The sequence below is a fragment of the Gekko japonicus genome, unplaced genomic scaffold (assembly GCF_001447785.1).
Source record: "Gekko japonicus isolate JY-2015 unplaced genomic scaffold, Gekko_japonicus_V1.1 scaffold978, whole genome shotgun sequence".
In the NCBI taxonomy this organism is placed as follows: Eukaryota; Metazoa; Chordata; class Lepidosauria; order Squamata; family Gekkonidae; genus Gekko; species Gekko japonicus.
In genome coordinates this window covers 414178-432806 of record NW_015161980.1, presented here as the reverse complement: position 1 = coordinate 432806, position 18629 = coordinate 414178, and the positions used below count along the sequence as shown (strand labels likewise).

The 18629-nt window shown below is 41.6% G+C and overlaps 1 protein-coding gene across 1 annotated transcript in view; it reads right to left on the bottom strand.

The window, feature by feature from the left end:
- Positions 1-96: 96 nt before the first annotated feature.
- PKN2 (protein kinase N2) overlaps positions 97-18629 on the bottom strand; it is a 73780-nt gene continuing 55247 nt past the window's right edge. The window contains exons 9-22 of the mRNA XM_015429781.1: positions 17205-17348; positions 17035-17110; positions 16548-16722; positions 16219-16348; positions 14826-14956; positions 14663-14738; positions 11605-11696; positions 9167-9343; positions 7942-8004; positions 7054-7130; positions 4225-4367; positions 3612-3719; positions 3021-3101; positions 97-2398 (exon numbers count right to left, since the gene is read on the bottom strand). Of these exons, the coding sequence (XP_015285267.1) occupies positions 2195-2398; positions 3021-3101; positions 3612-3719; positions 4225-4367; positions 7054-7130; positions 7942-8004; positions 9167-9343; positions 11605-11696; positions 14663-14738; positions 14826-14956; positions 16219-16348; positions 16548-16722; positions 17035-17110; positions 17205-17348 (1677 nt within the window). The 3' untranslated portion in view covers positions 97-2194. The remainder of the gene's footprint in view (positions 2399-3020; positions 3102-3611; positions 3720-4224; positions 4368-7053; positions 7131-7941; positions 8005-9166; positions 9344-11604; positions 11697-14662; positions 14739-14825; positions 14957-16218; positions 16349-16547; positions 16723-17034; positions 17111-17204; positions 17349-18629) is intronic.

The window sequence follows — 18629 nt, the reverse complement described above, 5'->3', positions numbered from 1 at the left end:
CAAGACAGTTTGTAGTATGACAATGTTAAAGGCACATTTCATTTAATGCATAGTGTACCATTCTAAAATATCCTAATTTCTTTACAAAGTGCTTCAGCAGCCACATACAAGTACAGCAAAATATATTTACAATCTAGAGTTTAAAATCTTGATTTGCCTAAATATTTTTAAAACTAGATAAAAATAGTGCTTTCTTTCAGCTTAAATGTGTGAACATACCCTGCCTCTAATATTTTTAGAGATTTACTTAGATTACAAACATTTCTGTACAAGATGTTCTTACAAAAGTTATTTTCTGTGGGATTTTAAATTTGAAGCACCCTTCTGGGACCCAGCTACCTGTAGATCTATCATTTGCAAACAGAAAGGGCTAACAGAGTATACCTCAGTGTGTAGTGTTTGTTTGTCTTTAATTAGACTATAGCTACTATATGAAATGGGGAACAGCAAACCAGCATCTTGAAAAGGCTAAATATTTTTAAAGAGTTATATTCCTGATTATTTTTAAGAGAGTCTCTCACCACTGTCCTTTTTGGACAAACTTGCATGTGCATTATTCTAGTGACCCTATTATACCTTATATCCCAGTACTCTCTTTAAAGACATTATTAGAAACCTAGCAGATCACATTCAGGTCAATCTTACTGGACAAATCTCAGCATGTAACACCTTAGTGTTGCACTGTCTCCACTCAAAATTAACATGGTTTAGCAATTACTGTTAAACTTTTTATGGAATGAAATTGTAGAAAAAGCAGTTGAGTGAATTTAAACTTCACTCAACAACACACTCTTGACTGTGAGCTAGTGGGGGATGAGGCTGATCGCAGATGTTGATAAAGTGGAATGTTATTTTCCACAAAGATGTACAGAATACTGGGAAAAGTAACCAAGTTTGCAAGGAGTGCACACAGTGTCTGGTCAAAGATAAGTTAACTTTTGAGGTACAATGTAGTGTGACAAGGCTTAAAATATACATGTTTTATCAAAAATATTTATACACATTCTCTTAAAACATTGCTTTTTACCCCTTTTCTCAGTAATTGCCAATGAAGGTTGTGGAATTCAGTGGCCTTATATACAAGAGTGTTTCTTTTCCAGTAATTCTGGTTTTAACAATACATTCACATGGCCACTGGACAAAAAACTAATGGGAGTGGTACATGCTTGAAACAAAAGTACATACATTGTGATTTCTAAATATACATGTACATCACATGTATACACTGAAGTTTCTCATTCTATAAAAATGATACGGTAACACCAAGTTAGCACCTGCAAGATGAGATTGTTAGCAAATCTGGGGAGCTATCTATGCTTGGAGTTAGTGAGAAAAAGCATGATTAAGAGATTATAGAACAGTGATTGGATCAGAGGGAATGAATCCATCTAGAAAGTTTCCTGGTTAAGACTGAAGAGACACATTCTTATTCATTACATTCTTCATCTCTGCTGGTTATTTCTGAACAGTGTTTAAAGAGATTAAAGGCAAACAATGTTTGGCAAGTGACTTTGGTAAACTTTTCAAGACCACTCTGGTCTTTCTGTATTGTAAAAATGGAAGCACTTACTCTGTTTTCACATAGCTAAGGCTTGAAACACCCCCCACCCTTAATAAATACCATAGGAAGGTTACCAAAAAACAAGGCATCTGTTCTTAATCCTCATTACTTTAAAAAAAAAAAACACAACAAAAAACCTGCAAGTCAACAGTGTGCTTAACCATCTTCATGTCAACATATTTGGGAGACTGCAGTAATATTTTTCCCCTGTTTTTAGAAGGGTCACCTTTTGCATTCTTTCAATAAAACCTAGGCAGATGGTTGGCAGTCTGGTTGCTGTCCCACTTTTTAAGGCATATAATTTGCAATGTTGTCTCCTGCAAAAGAATAAAAGGTACAGAGGACATGTGTGCTCATATGAGAGTGGGGACACGAACTGTACCCAACAATTCAGTTTAAAAAGCTGCAAAGAACTGTCTTCCAGTGCTCAAGATTTTTTTTTTAAAAAAGGTTATACAAGAGGCCACTCCTTGGGTGTATTAAAAACAGTACTTTAAAAAAATCTTCATGTGGTTTAAAATCAGAAACTACAGGCAGCACAGAGACCAATCCAAAGGCTGGTGTCCTTCTTGAGGGGAAGGGGGGATGTCATTCTCATGAGCCAGTCTGCGGGATTTCACAGCATCTAAGGAATCAACACCAATCAGCAATGTAGTCAAAGTCTCTGAACGTTTCCTGCTCATCTTCTGAAAGTATCCGTGGCTCCCGGGGTGGAGTGAGAATAGGCGCTTCTGAGGTAAATTCATCATCAAAATTGCTGACGTCTTCTCTTCCTCTTATGACTGGTACAAAAGGAGGCTTCACTTTCTTGGCAAGTAAGGCGGTCCAATCTATCAACTAAAAACAGAGCACTTGTTAAGTTTCCCCACTTATTTATTTTATTTTATTTATTTATTCATTAGATTTGTACCCCACCCTCCCCAACGGGCTCAGGGCGGCAATTGCCATAACAACAGTTAAAACAACATAAAAACAATCATTAAGTAAAGTGTGGTGCTCTTGATGTTAAATTTTTCTTAATCCAAGATGAGTTCCATTCATCAACCTGACAACATACAATCTTCGGTTAACTAGGCGTCTGCCCAGGGCCGGCTCACCTCCAGATCTAATCCACCGTCGAAGATGGCAACTCGGTGGTGGTACAGTGACGGCAGCAGCTCCTATGCAAAGGCCTGGCGGAAGAGCTCCGTCTTGCAGGCCCTGTGGAACTGTGCCAGGTCCCGCAGGGCCCAAACCTGCTCTGGGAGCTCATTCCATCAGACAGGAGCCGCCGCCGAAAAAGCCCTAGCCCTGGTTGCAGCCAGCTTGATGTCCTTGGGGCCAGGAACCACCAGTAGGTGCTGCGACCCTGACCGTACCACTCTTGGGAGAACATATGGAGAAAGGCGGTCCCTTAGGTACGCTGGACCCTGGCCTTCGAACTGCTACTGGATTTCATAGTTTTCTAGCTGGTACTCACCCGGAAAAAGTGATGCTTTTTGACATCTTCAGCATCTTTCTCACCAGCACCAAGACGCCGCTCTGGATTTCGCCTCAGAAGCTAAAAAAGCATTAAGAACTTGTGAATTAAATTTCTGTGATGATTTCCAGTAATAAAATTTCAATACAATTCAGAGTAACAATTCAAAGTTAAAATTCTAGAGTTAAATTCCACAGGTACAGAGAACACTATATACATAATGTGAATGACCATGATACATTTAACTAGGAATCTGATCTGTTTTAATGACAAAGTGACTAGCTTTTTAAAACCTTTGCTCAACAGTAAAGAAAGCAAAAATGGTATTCTTTATGCTACTTAATTAAAATTTTGTAAATTCAGTTAGCTATTAAGAGGAGTGTTATTATTCTAAACGGTTAGCTAATATTCTGCAACCCCCCCACCATACCTTCATTTGATGCTTAACATTACATGAATTTGAGAGCATACCCCAAAGATAATATAGATGGCTTTAATATTAATTGCTTCCCCTTTGTACGTGCAGTCATGGATTAGACATACATTTGGCACTAGCAAAACAGACATGTATGCACACTAGAATGGTCTTACCCTTCTCATTATGGAGATGGCTTCTGTAGAAAGGAACCGAGGATATCTTACTTCATCGTTTACAATACTGTCAAAAACCTCCTCTTCATCATCTCCAGGAAAGGGAGACTGGAGGGAAAAGTCACAAGTATGGATCATTACCAGAAACCTGGTTAGTACTCAGATGGGAGACTGCCAAGGAAGTCCAGGGTTGCCACACAGAGAATGTCTCGCGCTTTTAAAACCCTACAGGGTCACTATAAGTTGGCTGCAACCTGATGGCACTTAACACTACCACTTTAGTGAAAATAACTACTCAATTTTAACGAACCACAACTGAATGGCACTTCTGCCCAAAAGGAAGGAGCATTTTTATTAATTCCATCCTCCCATTTCAGATCCTATATCACATTCAGCACTATACAGGGGGAATACAGTGAAAACCAGAAGCAGTGTTGCAGGCACAAGGGGCTGCAGCATGAGGCAGGAAATTTCTGTTCCTTTCCATATTGAAAATAAGAAGGGTTTGCCTCTCCCAAACATGCACATCCTTTCCCTCACCTTCCTTAGACTAAGATTTCTTAAGACCTCCTAGATTGATAAGGGAAATATTTTTATATTTTATTACACTTACCTCACCAACCAGCATTTCATAGATGAGCACACCAAGGCCCCACCAGTCCACAGCTCTTGTATAAGATGTTTCTGTCAACACTTCTGGAGCAAGAAATTCTGGAGTGCCACAGAATGTACTTGTTCGGTCACCAAATCCCATGCCTGCAACAGTTACACAATTTCAGAAAACTGAAGCCAGGTCCCTTGCACTGGGTTTTTTTAGTGACTCTGTATACTACAACTGGCAAAACCGATCGTGGAAAACCATGATCAATAAGTGATTCTGCTGCTTTAAAATATACAGCAGTATACATCATTTCCTGTGTCCATCCCTAACTTTATGTCATCTATGCAACCTTTTTGAGCCTGTGTGCACTTTTGGAATTTGGATATAGTGTAGTGGGCGCAGCCACAAAATATCTGCCACAGCTTACCTTCAGTCACGCGGTGAAGTTCATGATGCTAAAGCAATGTTTTTAAAAGTCTTCACAACCAATGAAATCTTCAATGGCCAATCATAAACCTTGCTGGGCAAAAGCCTCATCTAGGCCCTGCCCACTTAAAGCAATTGGTGGACACCAGGAAAGGTGTCAGCATGAGCTATGGTGCGCACAGGCACCATGCTGGGTGCCCTGATCTATGCCAACAATTCAGTGAGGTTGGGAATTTCTTGTTTATTCGACAGAGGCCAGATTCAAATTCATCTGAAGAACTGTTTACAACTGGTGACACCCCTTTAAAAAAACCCTTAAGGCTGCAGGGGATAGAAGGGCGGGGATAGAAATCTAAATAATAAATAAAGTAAATAAAAGAAAAATTGAGTTTTACTAAAGCACTTATCAAAAGTATGGATGATTTTATTCAGCAACTTCAGGTGAGAAAAGGACTAGCTATTTAGTTCTGCCTCTAATCTAAGCAAGTTAAGTAACTTTCCAGACTCTAAAATCTAATAATAGAGCTCTTTCACCCAAGTTCGACCTAGCTGAGGTATATATTTAACAACTCAATTTTATGCTATTTATTCATACTGGAAGATATTTTTTCCACAGTGGCATGAATTCACAAGGAAGGGGGAGGTGCAAATTTTGTGCCAAAATTTTACAAAAGAGCAAGGGGCAAGAACATATTCAAGAATTTCTAATTATGTTCTAATATACTTCCTTATTAACAAAGGCTACTACTGTAAATTTAATAAAACTTTGTTACTTTAGAGTGATTCCCCCCCAACAGAGATTTATGGTAGTTATCAGTTCTACAATAATTTTTTTTTGTATGTGGGCAGGAAGCTAATTTTACAAGTGAGGAAACTAGAATTTGGTCTATATTTAGCTGCAAAATGCCAGCTCTTCTATCAGATACAGAAAGTGTTATGTTTTATATTCTGCTATTGGCACTCCAGACAAACCAAGTATGGATTTACATGCATGTAAAGTTTTACTCTTGTCCCTTTAAAAATACAGATGGGCCTAATCCTTCCCTGATTTATTTATTTCATTATTTAGATGCCCCACCTCTCCATGGAAGTATCTACAAGCTGTCTTATAAAAATAAAAAATAAAACCTGCCAATAAAATTAAAGCAAGAACAGCAGCAAACTAAGACAGAAATAGCAAATGAAACAATTTACAATGGCATCAGATTGAGATAATAAAATCATCAGCACAGAAACCAAAAGCAAGCCTTCTAAAAACAGCAATGAAAAAAAAAGCAAGAGAACTTTTCACAAAAGAGACGACTCGGTCAAACTTGGTGCCAGATAAGCCTATGTGGGAACTGAGTTCCAGAGCCTGGGTACTACCACCGAGAAGACTGTCTCTGATGCCAGTTTCTAGAACTGAGAGAACGCAAAGCAGGGCTTCTGATGAATATCTTAATTGGAAGACAGGCTTAGTAGTAGAGTTTATTACAGTCGCTAGACCAGCCACATACATAAGACAGGCTTATATGGGATGAGATGCTCCCAAATGGAGAACAGTTTTAAAGGAAACCAGAACTCATGCCCAGAAATGAGTTGGCAGGCAGTACAGAGCATTTAAAACTCGTTAGATGCCTAGTCACTGCATTCTGAATTAGATAAACCTTCCAAACACTCATAATTAGGGATGGGCACAAACCTAAAAAACCGGGTTCGGATTGAGGTGGCCCCTGAACTAAACCCCAAACCAAACCGGCGAGTTCAGTTCCCCCTCTGGGTGAAAGAAGGGGGGATCACCCAGGAAGAGTTGAATGGCTGGTAGCAATTTCAACCTAACAGCGGACCCTGCACTGCTTAACTGTTAGGTTTAAATGACCCCGAACAGCTGAACCAGACAAAAGTCTGGGAAATGTTTGGGGAAGGCAGCTTCCCCAAACATTGGTTTGGAGGCTCTGAACTGGCCCAAGTTTGTGCCGAATTTTGGCTCGTGAGCCAATTTGTGCCCATGCCTATTCATACTCACTGTTTACTAGTATCTGAAAGGAACAGGGTTTTCCCCAACCCACTTTCCACTCAATAGGGCATGTGTACATTTTGTACTCTAACTGCAGACTTAGCTGAAACCACCTGAGAAGTCACAATTTCCTCCCTCTCCCACAGAAGTTGAAAGTGGTAGGGTGGAAATGGATATAGGTTTCCCCTCCAATCTTTGCAGTGTCATCTCAGAACGAACATGGCAGGGCATTGCTTCCTACTAAAGCCTAATCAGTCACTACCACTCTGAATAGAGGAGAGATGTCTATAATCTTCATTCACTGGGACAGGGGGAGAGGTAACTCAGTATTTGAGGGTGTAATTGAAAATAGTAGGCTACAGTGTTTGCCGTTGCCAGAAAAGCCTGTCATTATAAACCACAGTTTTGAAAAGGCTTACCTTCCTTGCAGAGGCCAAAGTCAGCTATCTTCACAAAACCTTCTGTATCTAGCAACAAGTTATCCAATTTCAAATCTCTGCAAATAAAGATAAGACAAACTCGTACTCTGGCTCTAGGCAGATCCAAAGTACTCAATGGAACCATTTACAAATACTTAATCTATTTCATAATAATAATGTTTGGAAACAGCTTGCAGGCTTGTGCAAATATTTCATGGCAAGTCCGTAAAGAGAAAACATGAGGAGGGATATGGCCCTTAACTTTATACCTGTTGTTTCTATGGCTCTGAAGCTGAAACTTAGTCTGCAAAAAATTATGTTTACAATATACTGCACACCACAATGCCTTTTTGAGTACAGGACTAAATGTCTAACTGGTGGTACTGTAACTTACAAGACATGTCTCTTCAACATATGCTTTGGGCCTGTCCAGTTATTTGACCTTTTTGGGAGAAAGTAATTACACATTCACTGATCTTTGAAGATGCCTATGTACTTTTAAACCATTTGCCTGTCTCCTGGAGGCTAACATATGGTCAGTGAAAACAGATCCTCTGTGCCCTTACTGTTGCTAAAAGACATACTATAACACTAGACAGATAAATGCCCAGTTCCCATAATCTAATGGATTGAGGACTTTACAACCTTATCAACATTGAAACATATGGCATACAGATGACAACTGAGCATGGGCATATTTTCAGATATTTGGAAAGCTTTGTAGAAGCGTAATCTGTAGACTTTCCACCATTGTTATATTTTGTTATATTTTCAATTTCTTTTCAGTTTGGGGGTTACAATTATTAAAAAATTAAAAAGTACAATAACAGAATATGTAAGATGTAGGCAGCAGACAGAAATTCATACCTTATGCATTAAGGTACTTACCTATAAACTATCTTATGCTCATGCAAATACTGCAATCCAAGAACCACACAGGCAGCATAAAATCTGTTTAAAGATAATAGAATGTGTCAGTTCTCATATACTTCTACGAACTGCTGAAAATCAGATGAATAAAATCCTGCACACGTCAGACAGCCAAAGCTCAATATCACAGAACTATCTTTGAGAATTTATTTAGAAACTGGATTTAAAACCTTTTAATCAATATACGATGGCGCTGAAGGCACTCTTCTGCTCATGAAGGAATCGTCTGTTCATGCTTAAAGTGCTTTCATGCACAGAAGACTCTTCTCGGGGCGCAGGGGCCCCTTGTGCCCCTAACATCTAGACAGACACATGGCTGCTACTGATGTACAGAGAAGTATGTGCTGACCCAACTAGAGCATGTGCCTTGAGCAGGCAGGGTGTGCTTTGCAATGCCTGTCAAACCAAAAGTCTCATTACAGTATACAGGAAAGCCCAGACATAGGTCTGTGTCACAGTGCTCCAAATCCGTCAGGATGGTGCTCAGGTTCATCCTAAGCACCTCTTGACTTGCCCAAAATTCTCCGTCTCTACTGAAATCTCACAAGCATAAGACAGTTGCACACAACTGCTGTTTTCCACATGGAAGAAAACCATGGGCACACTTATAAAGCTGGCCAACGATGACTATGCCACAGGCTTGAATGCCACACTGCTGCAGCAATTATGCCTCATCATATGTGCTCCTGATTTCAGTCCCACCTCCAAGACTACATTTCTTCCTCCCAGTTTGCTACATTAAACATTGTTAGGGCTAATCAAGGATTCCCTTAAATCAGGTTCTGAAACCTGAGGTGGAGCCAGTGTTACACCTGGGCTGTTCCTTCAGAAAACAAAAACACCAAACTGAAGCTATTTATATCAATGCCCATACATATCTTTTTGGCCAACAGAAAAGAACAACACTTCCCCTGACCTCGATAGCCCAGGCAAGCCAGATCTCATCAGATCTTAGAAGCTAAGCAGGGTCTACTCTGGCAAGTACTTGGATGGGAGACCTCCGTGGAATACCAGCAGTCAGGAGGCAGGGGCAGGCTTTATTCAGCCACCTCTCTGAATATTCTCCAAGCCCCCAGTAGGGGTCAGTCACCAGAGGTCGCCATGACTACCAGGTGCACACACTCATGCATAGACACACAGACACATGCACGTATGAAAAAGAAAAGAAAAAAAGAACACTTACACTGCTCTTGGTTCAGAAAAGACATCAGTGTGAATATGCATCATGAGGTCCCCACCAGCGGCATACTCCATTACGAAGCACACATGATCTTTGGTTTGGAAACAAGCAAAGAGGTTCACCAGAAAGGGGTGCCTTACACTGTTCACAGTTTCAAAGATCCGCTTCTCACACATCAGACTGAAAAAAAGAAATGTTTTAGAACAGTCACAACACAGCTGGAACTGATTTTAACCCAAGTACAAGAGGTTCTAAAGAGTCCAGCAGTAACATTTCAAACCAATCTACGTGATTGTGAACCGTCACATGACATCCTCTTAAAACCTTCCCAAAACTAATCTGTATCCCAGTCCTATACAAATATTACATCTATCACATTGTTTTCTGCTGCAATCAGGTACCATGTATGTCAGGGTTGCCAATTTCCAGGTGGGGCCTAAAGGTCTCCCAGAATTACAACTTATCTCCAGAGTATGGAGATCAGTTTCCCTGGAGAAAATGGCTAATCTGGCAGATGGACTCTATGGCATCACACTCTGGTGAGATCCCTCTACTCCCCGAGTCCCATCCTCTCCAGGTCCACACCCAAACCTCCAGGATTTTCACCAGCCTACAGTTGGCAACCCTAATGTGTGTATTAAGTTTAGACTTTCTTTTTTTAAACATAGTGTTCTCTTGCTATATTTCAGGATCTCCCCCCACCCCCATCAAGTATGAGGAGTGTCAGCCCTTGAGTCCATGGCACCAGCCCAGTGGAAGCTGAAAAACCCGTTCCCAAAAAATGTTGCCGCTTTCCAACATGGAGATTCTTCTACTAAACTGGAACCTTAAAATATGATTCAACTGAACAAAGTATGGCAAAGAATGCCCATCTGTTCTGAAGTGCAAAGACTCCCTCACAGTGCAGACGAGATTTGGGGCCAGGGTAGTCTCCATTTGTTCACATAGCTCTGGCAGACACATGGCATCTATCAAAGCCACATCCAGGAGGAACATAAAGCAAATATTCACAATGCCATTGAGAAAATTAGCATGCCAGATTATCACAGAATTTATTAGGTGGAAAGCAAGAGATTCACCATGCCAATGGCAGGAAATATGCATTACAGAGTATTGCACAGGGAAAGCACACTACCTAAATGGGCCTTTACAAAACAGAATTCAAATCTTAGCCAACAAAGACAATTAGACTACACTATTGAGGAACATTTTTAACAATACTGATTCCTGTTATACAGAATGAAAAAAGAATGATGATAGTCCTAGCTGCCAATGACATCTGTATTAAAAGGTAGTAATTTCTCCCACGAGCTGTTTGGCAGGAAGTGGGAGATGGTGCAAGAAGACTCCCCCCCCCCAGCTCTCACCCAGGCATGGTTACTAATGTTTAAAGAGGGCTTCATATGCACATTTCCAGCCCTGAGATTGGGAGAAGTGTTTTGGACACAATGCCCATTTGTACAAGGCTGCTCACGCACCCGGGGCACACAGAAACGGAGCTGCCAACAGGGCTGTTGCAAATGCACCAGAAAGGCAGGATATAAGTGTGATAAGATAACCTTTTTGTTTAAAAAGGCACAGCAGCTGTGAACTGTAAAACACCCTTGTACATCCCTATGTGCATGCGTTCAGGTATATGCACACAAACAAGCTAGAAGCAAAGCAATATATTAATGGCAGGCAGATCACCACTATTTTATCCTAAAGGTAAAGGTTCCCTTGCTCAAAACCCAGTCGAATCCGACTCTAGGGTTGTGGTGCTCATCTCTGTTTCAAAGCCGAAGAGCCAGAGCTGTCCGAAGACATTTCCGTGGTCTTGTGGCCGGCATGACTAAACACCAAGGCACACGGAACGCTGTTACCTTCCCACTGAAGTGGTACCTATTTATCTACTTGCAATTTCTTGCTTTCGAATTGCTAGGTTGGCAGGAGCTGGCACTATCCTAACAGAAGCTTATTTTACTTTATACTCTGAATCTATATTTACTTCTAATCTATGGCTGTACTCAGATGTCACCCAAACAAACACTTGGTTTGTTAATCACAACTATGAGCCTTGTTTATTCTTTGGCACACATGTTCCTGTTCCTCTTGAACAGCCCTGATTTCCAAAACCAGGAAGTCTTCAACCTGAGCTGTTCCTTATCACTCTGATTTGAAATGCTTTAACAAGTCGCAGTTTCTCTTGACTACGTATGAGGATTGTAAATAAGCATTGTAGCAGAACAGCATCCACATCCACACCCAATATGACATGCTGGTTTTGAAACTGTGGGAAATTTCAAGAGCAAGTTTGCAATATAACATTGTTGTATGCTGCTCTGAGGAGGAAATATCCCACTGAATGTTTACAAGTCACTGGGTCTCCCTAAAGCAGCGTTTTGTACCGTGGCCCTTAAGAACCAAGATGTATTCTGAAGTTCTCTCTCCTTCATACAGACCTGTCTACTTCATCACGAGCAACAATGTCTCCTTTCTTTAAGGCTTTAATAGCAAACATTTCATTTGTATTTTTATACTCAGCCAGAAGGACCTGAAACAAAAAGACAACATTCAATGAGCACACTTTCCTCTACACTGATGGACAAAATTCTATTATTCTGTGAACACCCCCACCACCCCAAATTTTTAAACCTGTTTTAGATTGATTAGCACACTGACTGAGCATAAGGAAACTGTTTTATTTTATAAAATCCGAGTTCCTAAATACAGCACGCTGCTGAAAAGAGAAGTTCAAGGCCAGGAAAAAAAACAGGTTGCTTATCTGTAACTGATGATCTTTGAGTGGTCATCTGTGCATTCACACCTGCAGGATTAAGGCACCTGCAATGGCTTCGACCAGTAAACGTTCAAAAATCAGCAAAGCCTTTTCCCCATGCGCAGCCCCTGTGCCATGCATAGGAACTCCCACCGTGCATGACAACAGGGGCAGGGTGTGGACATCCTGCCAGTTCCTTCTGACTGCTGTGTAAAAACCCCAGATCCGATCAGAGGGGCTGACAGCGGGGGGGGGGGGAGGCCAGGCAGGTGGTGTGAATGCACAGATGACCACTCGAAGATCATCAGTTACAGGTAAGCAACCTGTTTATCTTTCTAGTGCTCTCTGTGCATCACACCTGTGGGAGAGTAGCAAGCTCTGACTGATCTGGAGGAGGGTGCTGGCAGCTACTCAATCACATGCGGATTGTAGGATGGACCGTCCCCATCGTGGCTCATTGGTGCACATGAACATCAAGGGCACAGTGTCTGGTGAAGGTGTCCTGTGTCACCCACGTGGCTGCCTTGCAGATGTCCTGCAGAAGGATCCCTCTGAGGAAGGCCGTGGAAGTGGCCATCGCCCTCGTAGAATGTGCTCGGATAGGTCCTGGGAGAGGCCGTTTTGCTAAATGATAGCACAGTTTAATTGTTCTGATGATCGACTTAGGTAGTCTTTGGACCGAAATCCGATGGCCCTTCCAATGCGATGCACAGGAGATGAAAAGGTGAGGGTCCTTGTGATCTGGTTTCAAGGTAGAACAGCAAGACCCATCTCACATCCAGAGAGTGAAGGAGTCTCTGTGTCAACCTTGAGATTAGTGAAGAAGTCAGGGAGTATGATGTCAGCATGGAGGTGGCAATCTAAAACCACCTTTGGTAGAAATTTGATATCTGGTGCCAGAGAAACCCCTTCACTGTAGAACCGGAGGTAAGGAGGATCCTGTCAGAGGGCCAGGAGTTCTCCTACATGCCTTGCCAACGTGATGGCGATAAAGAATGCTGTTTTCCACACTAGGTGCCAATGCTTGCACATGACCATAGGCTCGAAGGGCCTAACTGTTAGCTTCCTGAGGACCAGTAGAAGGTCCCAAGCAGGGACTGGAAGTTTGACTAGGGGGTACATACGTAACAGTCCCCTCAGGAACCTCTTGGTGTCCGGGTGGGTGAAAACAGAGTGGCCACTGATTTTCTGGTGGTATGCGGATATGGCGGCCAAGTAAACTCTCACAGAGGAATGATTCAGTCCTGAGTCCACAAGTGAGAGCAGGAAACTGAAGATGGTAGGGAGGTCAGCCTGCTCTGGTAAAGTTGTGGAGTCCTGGGTGAAGGTGAGAAACTTATGCCACTTATAGGTATAGGATATCCAGGTGGATGGTTTCCTATTGTTAATCATGACCTCTCTCACCCATTTAGGGAAGGATCCAAGATGATTTTCCACGTTGTCAATTTCAGGTGCGGGACGTCGTGTTACAGCCCCCATGTGAGTAGAAGGTCTGCAGCTGGTGGAAAGTGGTGTGTCATCATTTGGGGTACTCAAAGAATTACAGGGAACCGCCCTTGCTGAGACCAGCAAGGTCTGACCAGGATGCAATTCGGCTTCTCCCTGGTGATGGGAAGCAGTGGTGGTGGTGTTGGGGGGGGGGGGGAGGAACAGGAACTTGTGTGACCATGGGTATAGGAGTCCATCCCCCAGTGACTTTAGGTTTGTGCCCCCCCTGCAGCAGAATGCTTGGCAGTTCCAGTTCTCTCTCGAGGTGAAGACATCCACAACAAGGAAACCACACTTTTTGAACACGGGGAAAAGGTGGGTTCAGCTGAGTTTCCATTTGTGTAGGGATGCCCTCCCACCTGCTGAGGTCTGCTTCAATGGTCTGTGCCTCAGGCAAGTGAGAGGCAACAAGGAAAGTCCCATAGGTCCATTGCAAGGGAGCAGAAACTCCTGGATACTGCACCCCCTGCTGGTTTATATAACTGAGGGCAGTGGTATTGTCCATGAGCACAGGTACCACCTTCTCCACTATGAATGGGTGGAATGACTGGTGGGCGAATTTGATTGCCAGGAGCTCTAGGAAGTTTATGTGGTGTTGCTGGTGGTGAGTGCTCCATCTGGCACCCACACAGAGCCCTCTCATGTGGGTGCCCCAACCCCACAGGGAGGTGTCCATGGTCAGAGTGTCTGTGGGGGCGGGCAGTTGGAAGGGTGTCCCTTACATGAGGTTGGATCTGTGCTTCTACCAGGTTAGGGAGTCAAGGACATGAGACAGTACATGGAGTCTCATCAACTGACAGTGACGCATGGGTTTGAATTTCCTGAGGAACCACAGTTGGAGGATCCTCATACGCAGCTTGGCAAAGACAAGTACCACAGTCATCACTGCCATTGGGCCCAAGAGGCATTAAAGGAGTAGGGCTGTCTGAGGAAAAGCGAAAAGCTGAGCAAAAAACCTGAAGTCTAATGACGTAGATGGTAATTTTACTGACCAAGGCGTGGAGTCATCCAATCAGTGCAGCGGTCAGAAAAGAACTGGCGGGATGTCCACGCCCCGCACCTGTTGACATGCGCAGTGAGAGTTCCTACGCATGGTACAGGGACTGGGGTGCGGGAAAAAGGCTTTGCTGAGCTTTGAAAGTTCACCAGTAAGAGCAAGCACCTTAATCCCACAGGTGTGATGCACAGAAACCATGACAAAGATCAAAAAGACGGAGGACAGGGACAAATGTAATCTTGTCCATCCAACATACCTTTCCAAAGTGTCCTCTGCCCAGAACAGCACAACATCGGAAGTCTTGTAAGCTAAACTGAAATCTCTGTTGCGTTCTGAAAGATAGCATTTTTTTTTAAGTGAGTAAGAATTTCTACTCAATATGAAGCCAGAGACATTACAAAGTCAAAGGATAAACGTACCTTCTATCTTCAGGTTCTCTTATAGTATACTCTATATCAGAGTTTGACATTTGAGTCTCACAAATAATTTCCGGCTGAAGTTTGGGGACAAAATTATTTCTGTCATGCTCAAACTCAAACGTTTCTGCATCCTGTGAAATGTGTAGAAGAAAAAAAATCTGAAGATTTAAAAAAATGAAAGTTGCTAGAAACTGGGATGAGTGCAGTCTATCTAAAAGAGTAATGCTATAGCAGTAGATTTTTTAATCTGAGATTATGGAATTCAGGATCTCATCTCGATGCGCTTGCAAATTTTTTTAAAATACCACTCTCATAATAAACGGATTGAACAGGCTGTAAAATTGTCAAAAGACTGCCTCTCCCATGTTGTACTCATTCATCTCTCCCAGGCACATGCTTCAGGGGAGGCCTGTACAAAATCCCCACTTTATGAGAAAAGCGAAGGGACAGAATTTTTCTATTGCTGGCCAAAGGTTTGGGGAATGCTCTGCCCCAGGAGAAACACTGGGACATATTTTCAGAAGGCTGTGTGAAAGTTTTCTTGTTTTGGCAGGCTTTTCAGAGGATACAGGAGTTGTTGATAATTATGTCTTCACTGGTCGTATCTAGTATTATTTACCTTATTAGATTTTAACAGGGTTTTTTTTTATTGTGACATGAATTTAAATTATGATTTAAAGGAGAAATACACATAGCTGAATATAAGCAGCTGTCTTCTACCCAGTCAGACCACTGATCACTCATCATTTGTGGAATCTGGCAGCAGTTCTTGGGGATCTCAGGGAGAGATCATGAAGAATATAAAATTCTTCCAACAGCTGTATAAAACAAACTATAGTCAGAACTATCAAGACTTAACTAGGGCTGGGTGAAAATATTCAGGACACAGGGATCCTAATACCTGTTCACCTCACTCTATACAACGAAGAATGCTTCAGACTTTTATTTCTTGACAACATCTTCTCATGCTCTACCACAAAAGACTTTGGAAATGCAAATGAGCGGCAAACACAGTCTGCAACCTGAAGCATGATACCAGAGGTGTGGCACGTCTCCTATTCAAAGAAAAGTAGCCAAGAAGTTCCCTGTCGGAGTACAAAACCTCCAAGTATTATTTGGATTATGGCCTAATTATCTACTTTAAAAAAATATACCAAGTGCTTTTTTTTTTTTTGCACATTCATTTGAAGTAGTCATACATCATGACCAGATCCTATAAATACCTCTTATATACCTTGGCTGAGAGAACTGCACCCAGAAAGCCTCAACGATAGTGAGCTCTAGATAGAAGCCAAACCGAGGAAACAATTCTTACGACCACATAATATTTAGCTGCAACATTTCTAAAAATACTGCAATAACCTATTCAATTATTCCAAATGAAAAGCCTTGCCTGAGTGGGTGTAGCTGGCGCCTTCGGCTCAGGTGAAGGTTCACTTATTTCTCCGAGAGAAGAAGCACGCGGTGGAGTAAGTGGGGGTTCAGATTCAAGTTCAAATTCCAATTTGGCTACAGGGGAGTCGCTTAAAGAAAGCAATTTGCTTAGTGAGCATGGTGACAATTTTGGTAAACAAAAACTAGATTTGCTAAGCATTCATTTACAATTTCTATTCAAGGTAAGATATCTTAGAACAGTAAATAAACTCATGTTCCCTTTTACATTACAGTAGTTCCTCGTCACTTTTATATGCAAAAGGTGCTCAGCATTTCTTTGCCATTTACCTAGCTGCTGATGCTAACTCAGGAATACGAGTATCAACCACTGGCACTGTAGCAGGCACAGAAGCTTGAGGGCTGAAAGTGCCAGTATGATTTACTGTAGGAATAGCTCTTCTCACCAGCCTTCCCCAAGTGGCAATATTAATATTCATTTGAGGAGCTCTGAGGAATGTTTTGCCTGTGGAGAAAGAAATCACAGCGCAAGTAATCTTGCTTATCACCAAAAGCGATAATTAAAAGAAAATTCATATTCATTAGTTTATTATTTTTTATGAATAAACTAAACATGTAATCTTCCATATTTTCCTAAGTAACAGACTCTTAAAAAACTGATTTTATTATTTGAAGCCCTATCTACAAGTTCTAAATAAATATTTTACAATGGAATTCTAACAATTTAGATCAGCTTTCTATTCAGGTGGTTGGGCTCAGAAATGCATTTCAACATTAATTTTATAACACAGTGTTAAATCCATAAAAATTGTGTTACCTTGTTGCTTTGAGAAAATTTTCTTCTGTCTTTGAAGTTTTGGTCTCCTTTCAATAACTGGATTAAAAAACGTAACCTGCAGTTCAAACAAGTAGTTTTAAAATTCATTTTCGAAGTGCCAGCTCTCACAAGTTATTCTTTAAAAATGCATGCTGTACTTGTGTCCTCACCTCGGCAAACAGAGTGCCCTGGGGCTCAAGGTAGAGACACATCCCATGTCGCTGGTTATCTAAGAAGTCTTCCAGCCTTAGAAACTTCACTGCACACAGGGATCTCCAATCACGCCAATAAACAGAAATTTCCAATTCACGTGACTGAAGGAAATTAAAAACACAATTTTTAACATTAAATGTTGTGTAGTTAGTACATTCCCGAAGACCTATTTTGGGGGAGGGGGGAAGTTGAAGGCCAGTTTATAATCTACCATCAGGATCCACCAGAGCAGAGCAACATGAAGGTGGGAAAAGGTCACATTGGCAAGGCTTGTGATGTGGTTCCTTTCTTGGCCATTAATTGTACTTTGGTTGTTCATAATGCTGGAGTGGAAAAGTAGCTATGTCGCTATCCCTGCCTATGAGCCACTTCCTTTGGACATTTCTGAAGCAGCTTGCAAATAGCAGGCAACTTGTGAACTGGCCTTGAAAGTATGTCTACTGAGGATGGGCAACCAAGTGGCAGAAGTTGCAATATGAACCCTAAGGAGCCTCAGGGGAATATTTTCTCTTCCTCGTTCACCCACGGTAACATTAAAAAGGTGCTTTACTTGTGTTATGCTCCAGAAACGCTATGTAACGTAACAGCTCTTCAGATGTTTTACAAGGTCTTTTGTCAAGCTCAAGGAATACGTTCCGTGGCTATTTAAACCTGCTACTATAAAAACACCCACGTATAGATCCAATAACATTTACTTTAAAGCAATTCATTTTATGAAAAAGGTGAGTCATAAGAATACATGACTTTACAAGATAAATACAGCTTTACAGAACCAGTTGCAGCTACTTCCAGAGAGGTAAAGCAAACCAGCCCAAGTGCTCCGATCCTCAAAGGGCTGCCAGAGCACCAAGAAGGCTGGAATCAAGCAATTTATTGTCTGCCTCGTCAATGGTGGATAAAAAATAAACGACTATATTTTTATTTCAAAAGCAACTGTTTATCCTATAGTGCAGGCTAAGATATGCATATTTTATCTTAATGTTAACACAAAGAAATTTATATTTATTTTTTCTCAAGAAGACACACTAGGGCTTATACCACAAATGCATAGAAATCCTGCTAGGGCTTATTTTTTGGGTAGGTCTTATTTTCGGGGAAACAGGGTATCAGCACACAAATAGAAAGCAACCATTTTGTCCTGTCCACACAACACCCTTCCATCAAGAGGTTACAAGGAGAAAACTAGGTACAACCTGCAGTTATTTCTATTATTACAGCAGCCATCTCTTTTTACTACTGAGATTACATGCATTAGATGAAGACAACCAAACCAGCAGGACTGATAGCATGCTGCATGTGTGAACAGATTCAACAGTCAGACATTGCCCATGTCTTGTATGTATTCCAGAGGAAGTTTCTAAAAATGAATAATCATTGAAATC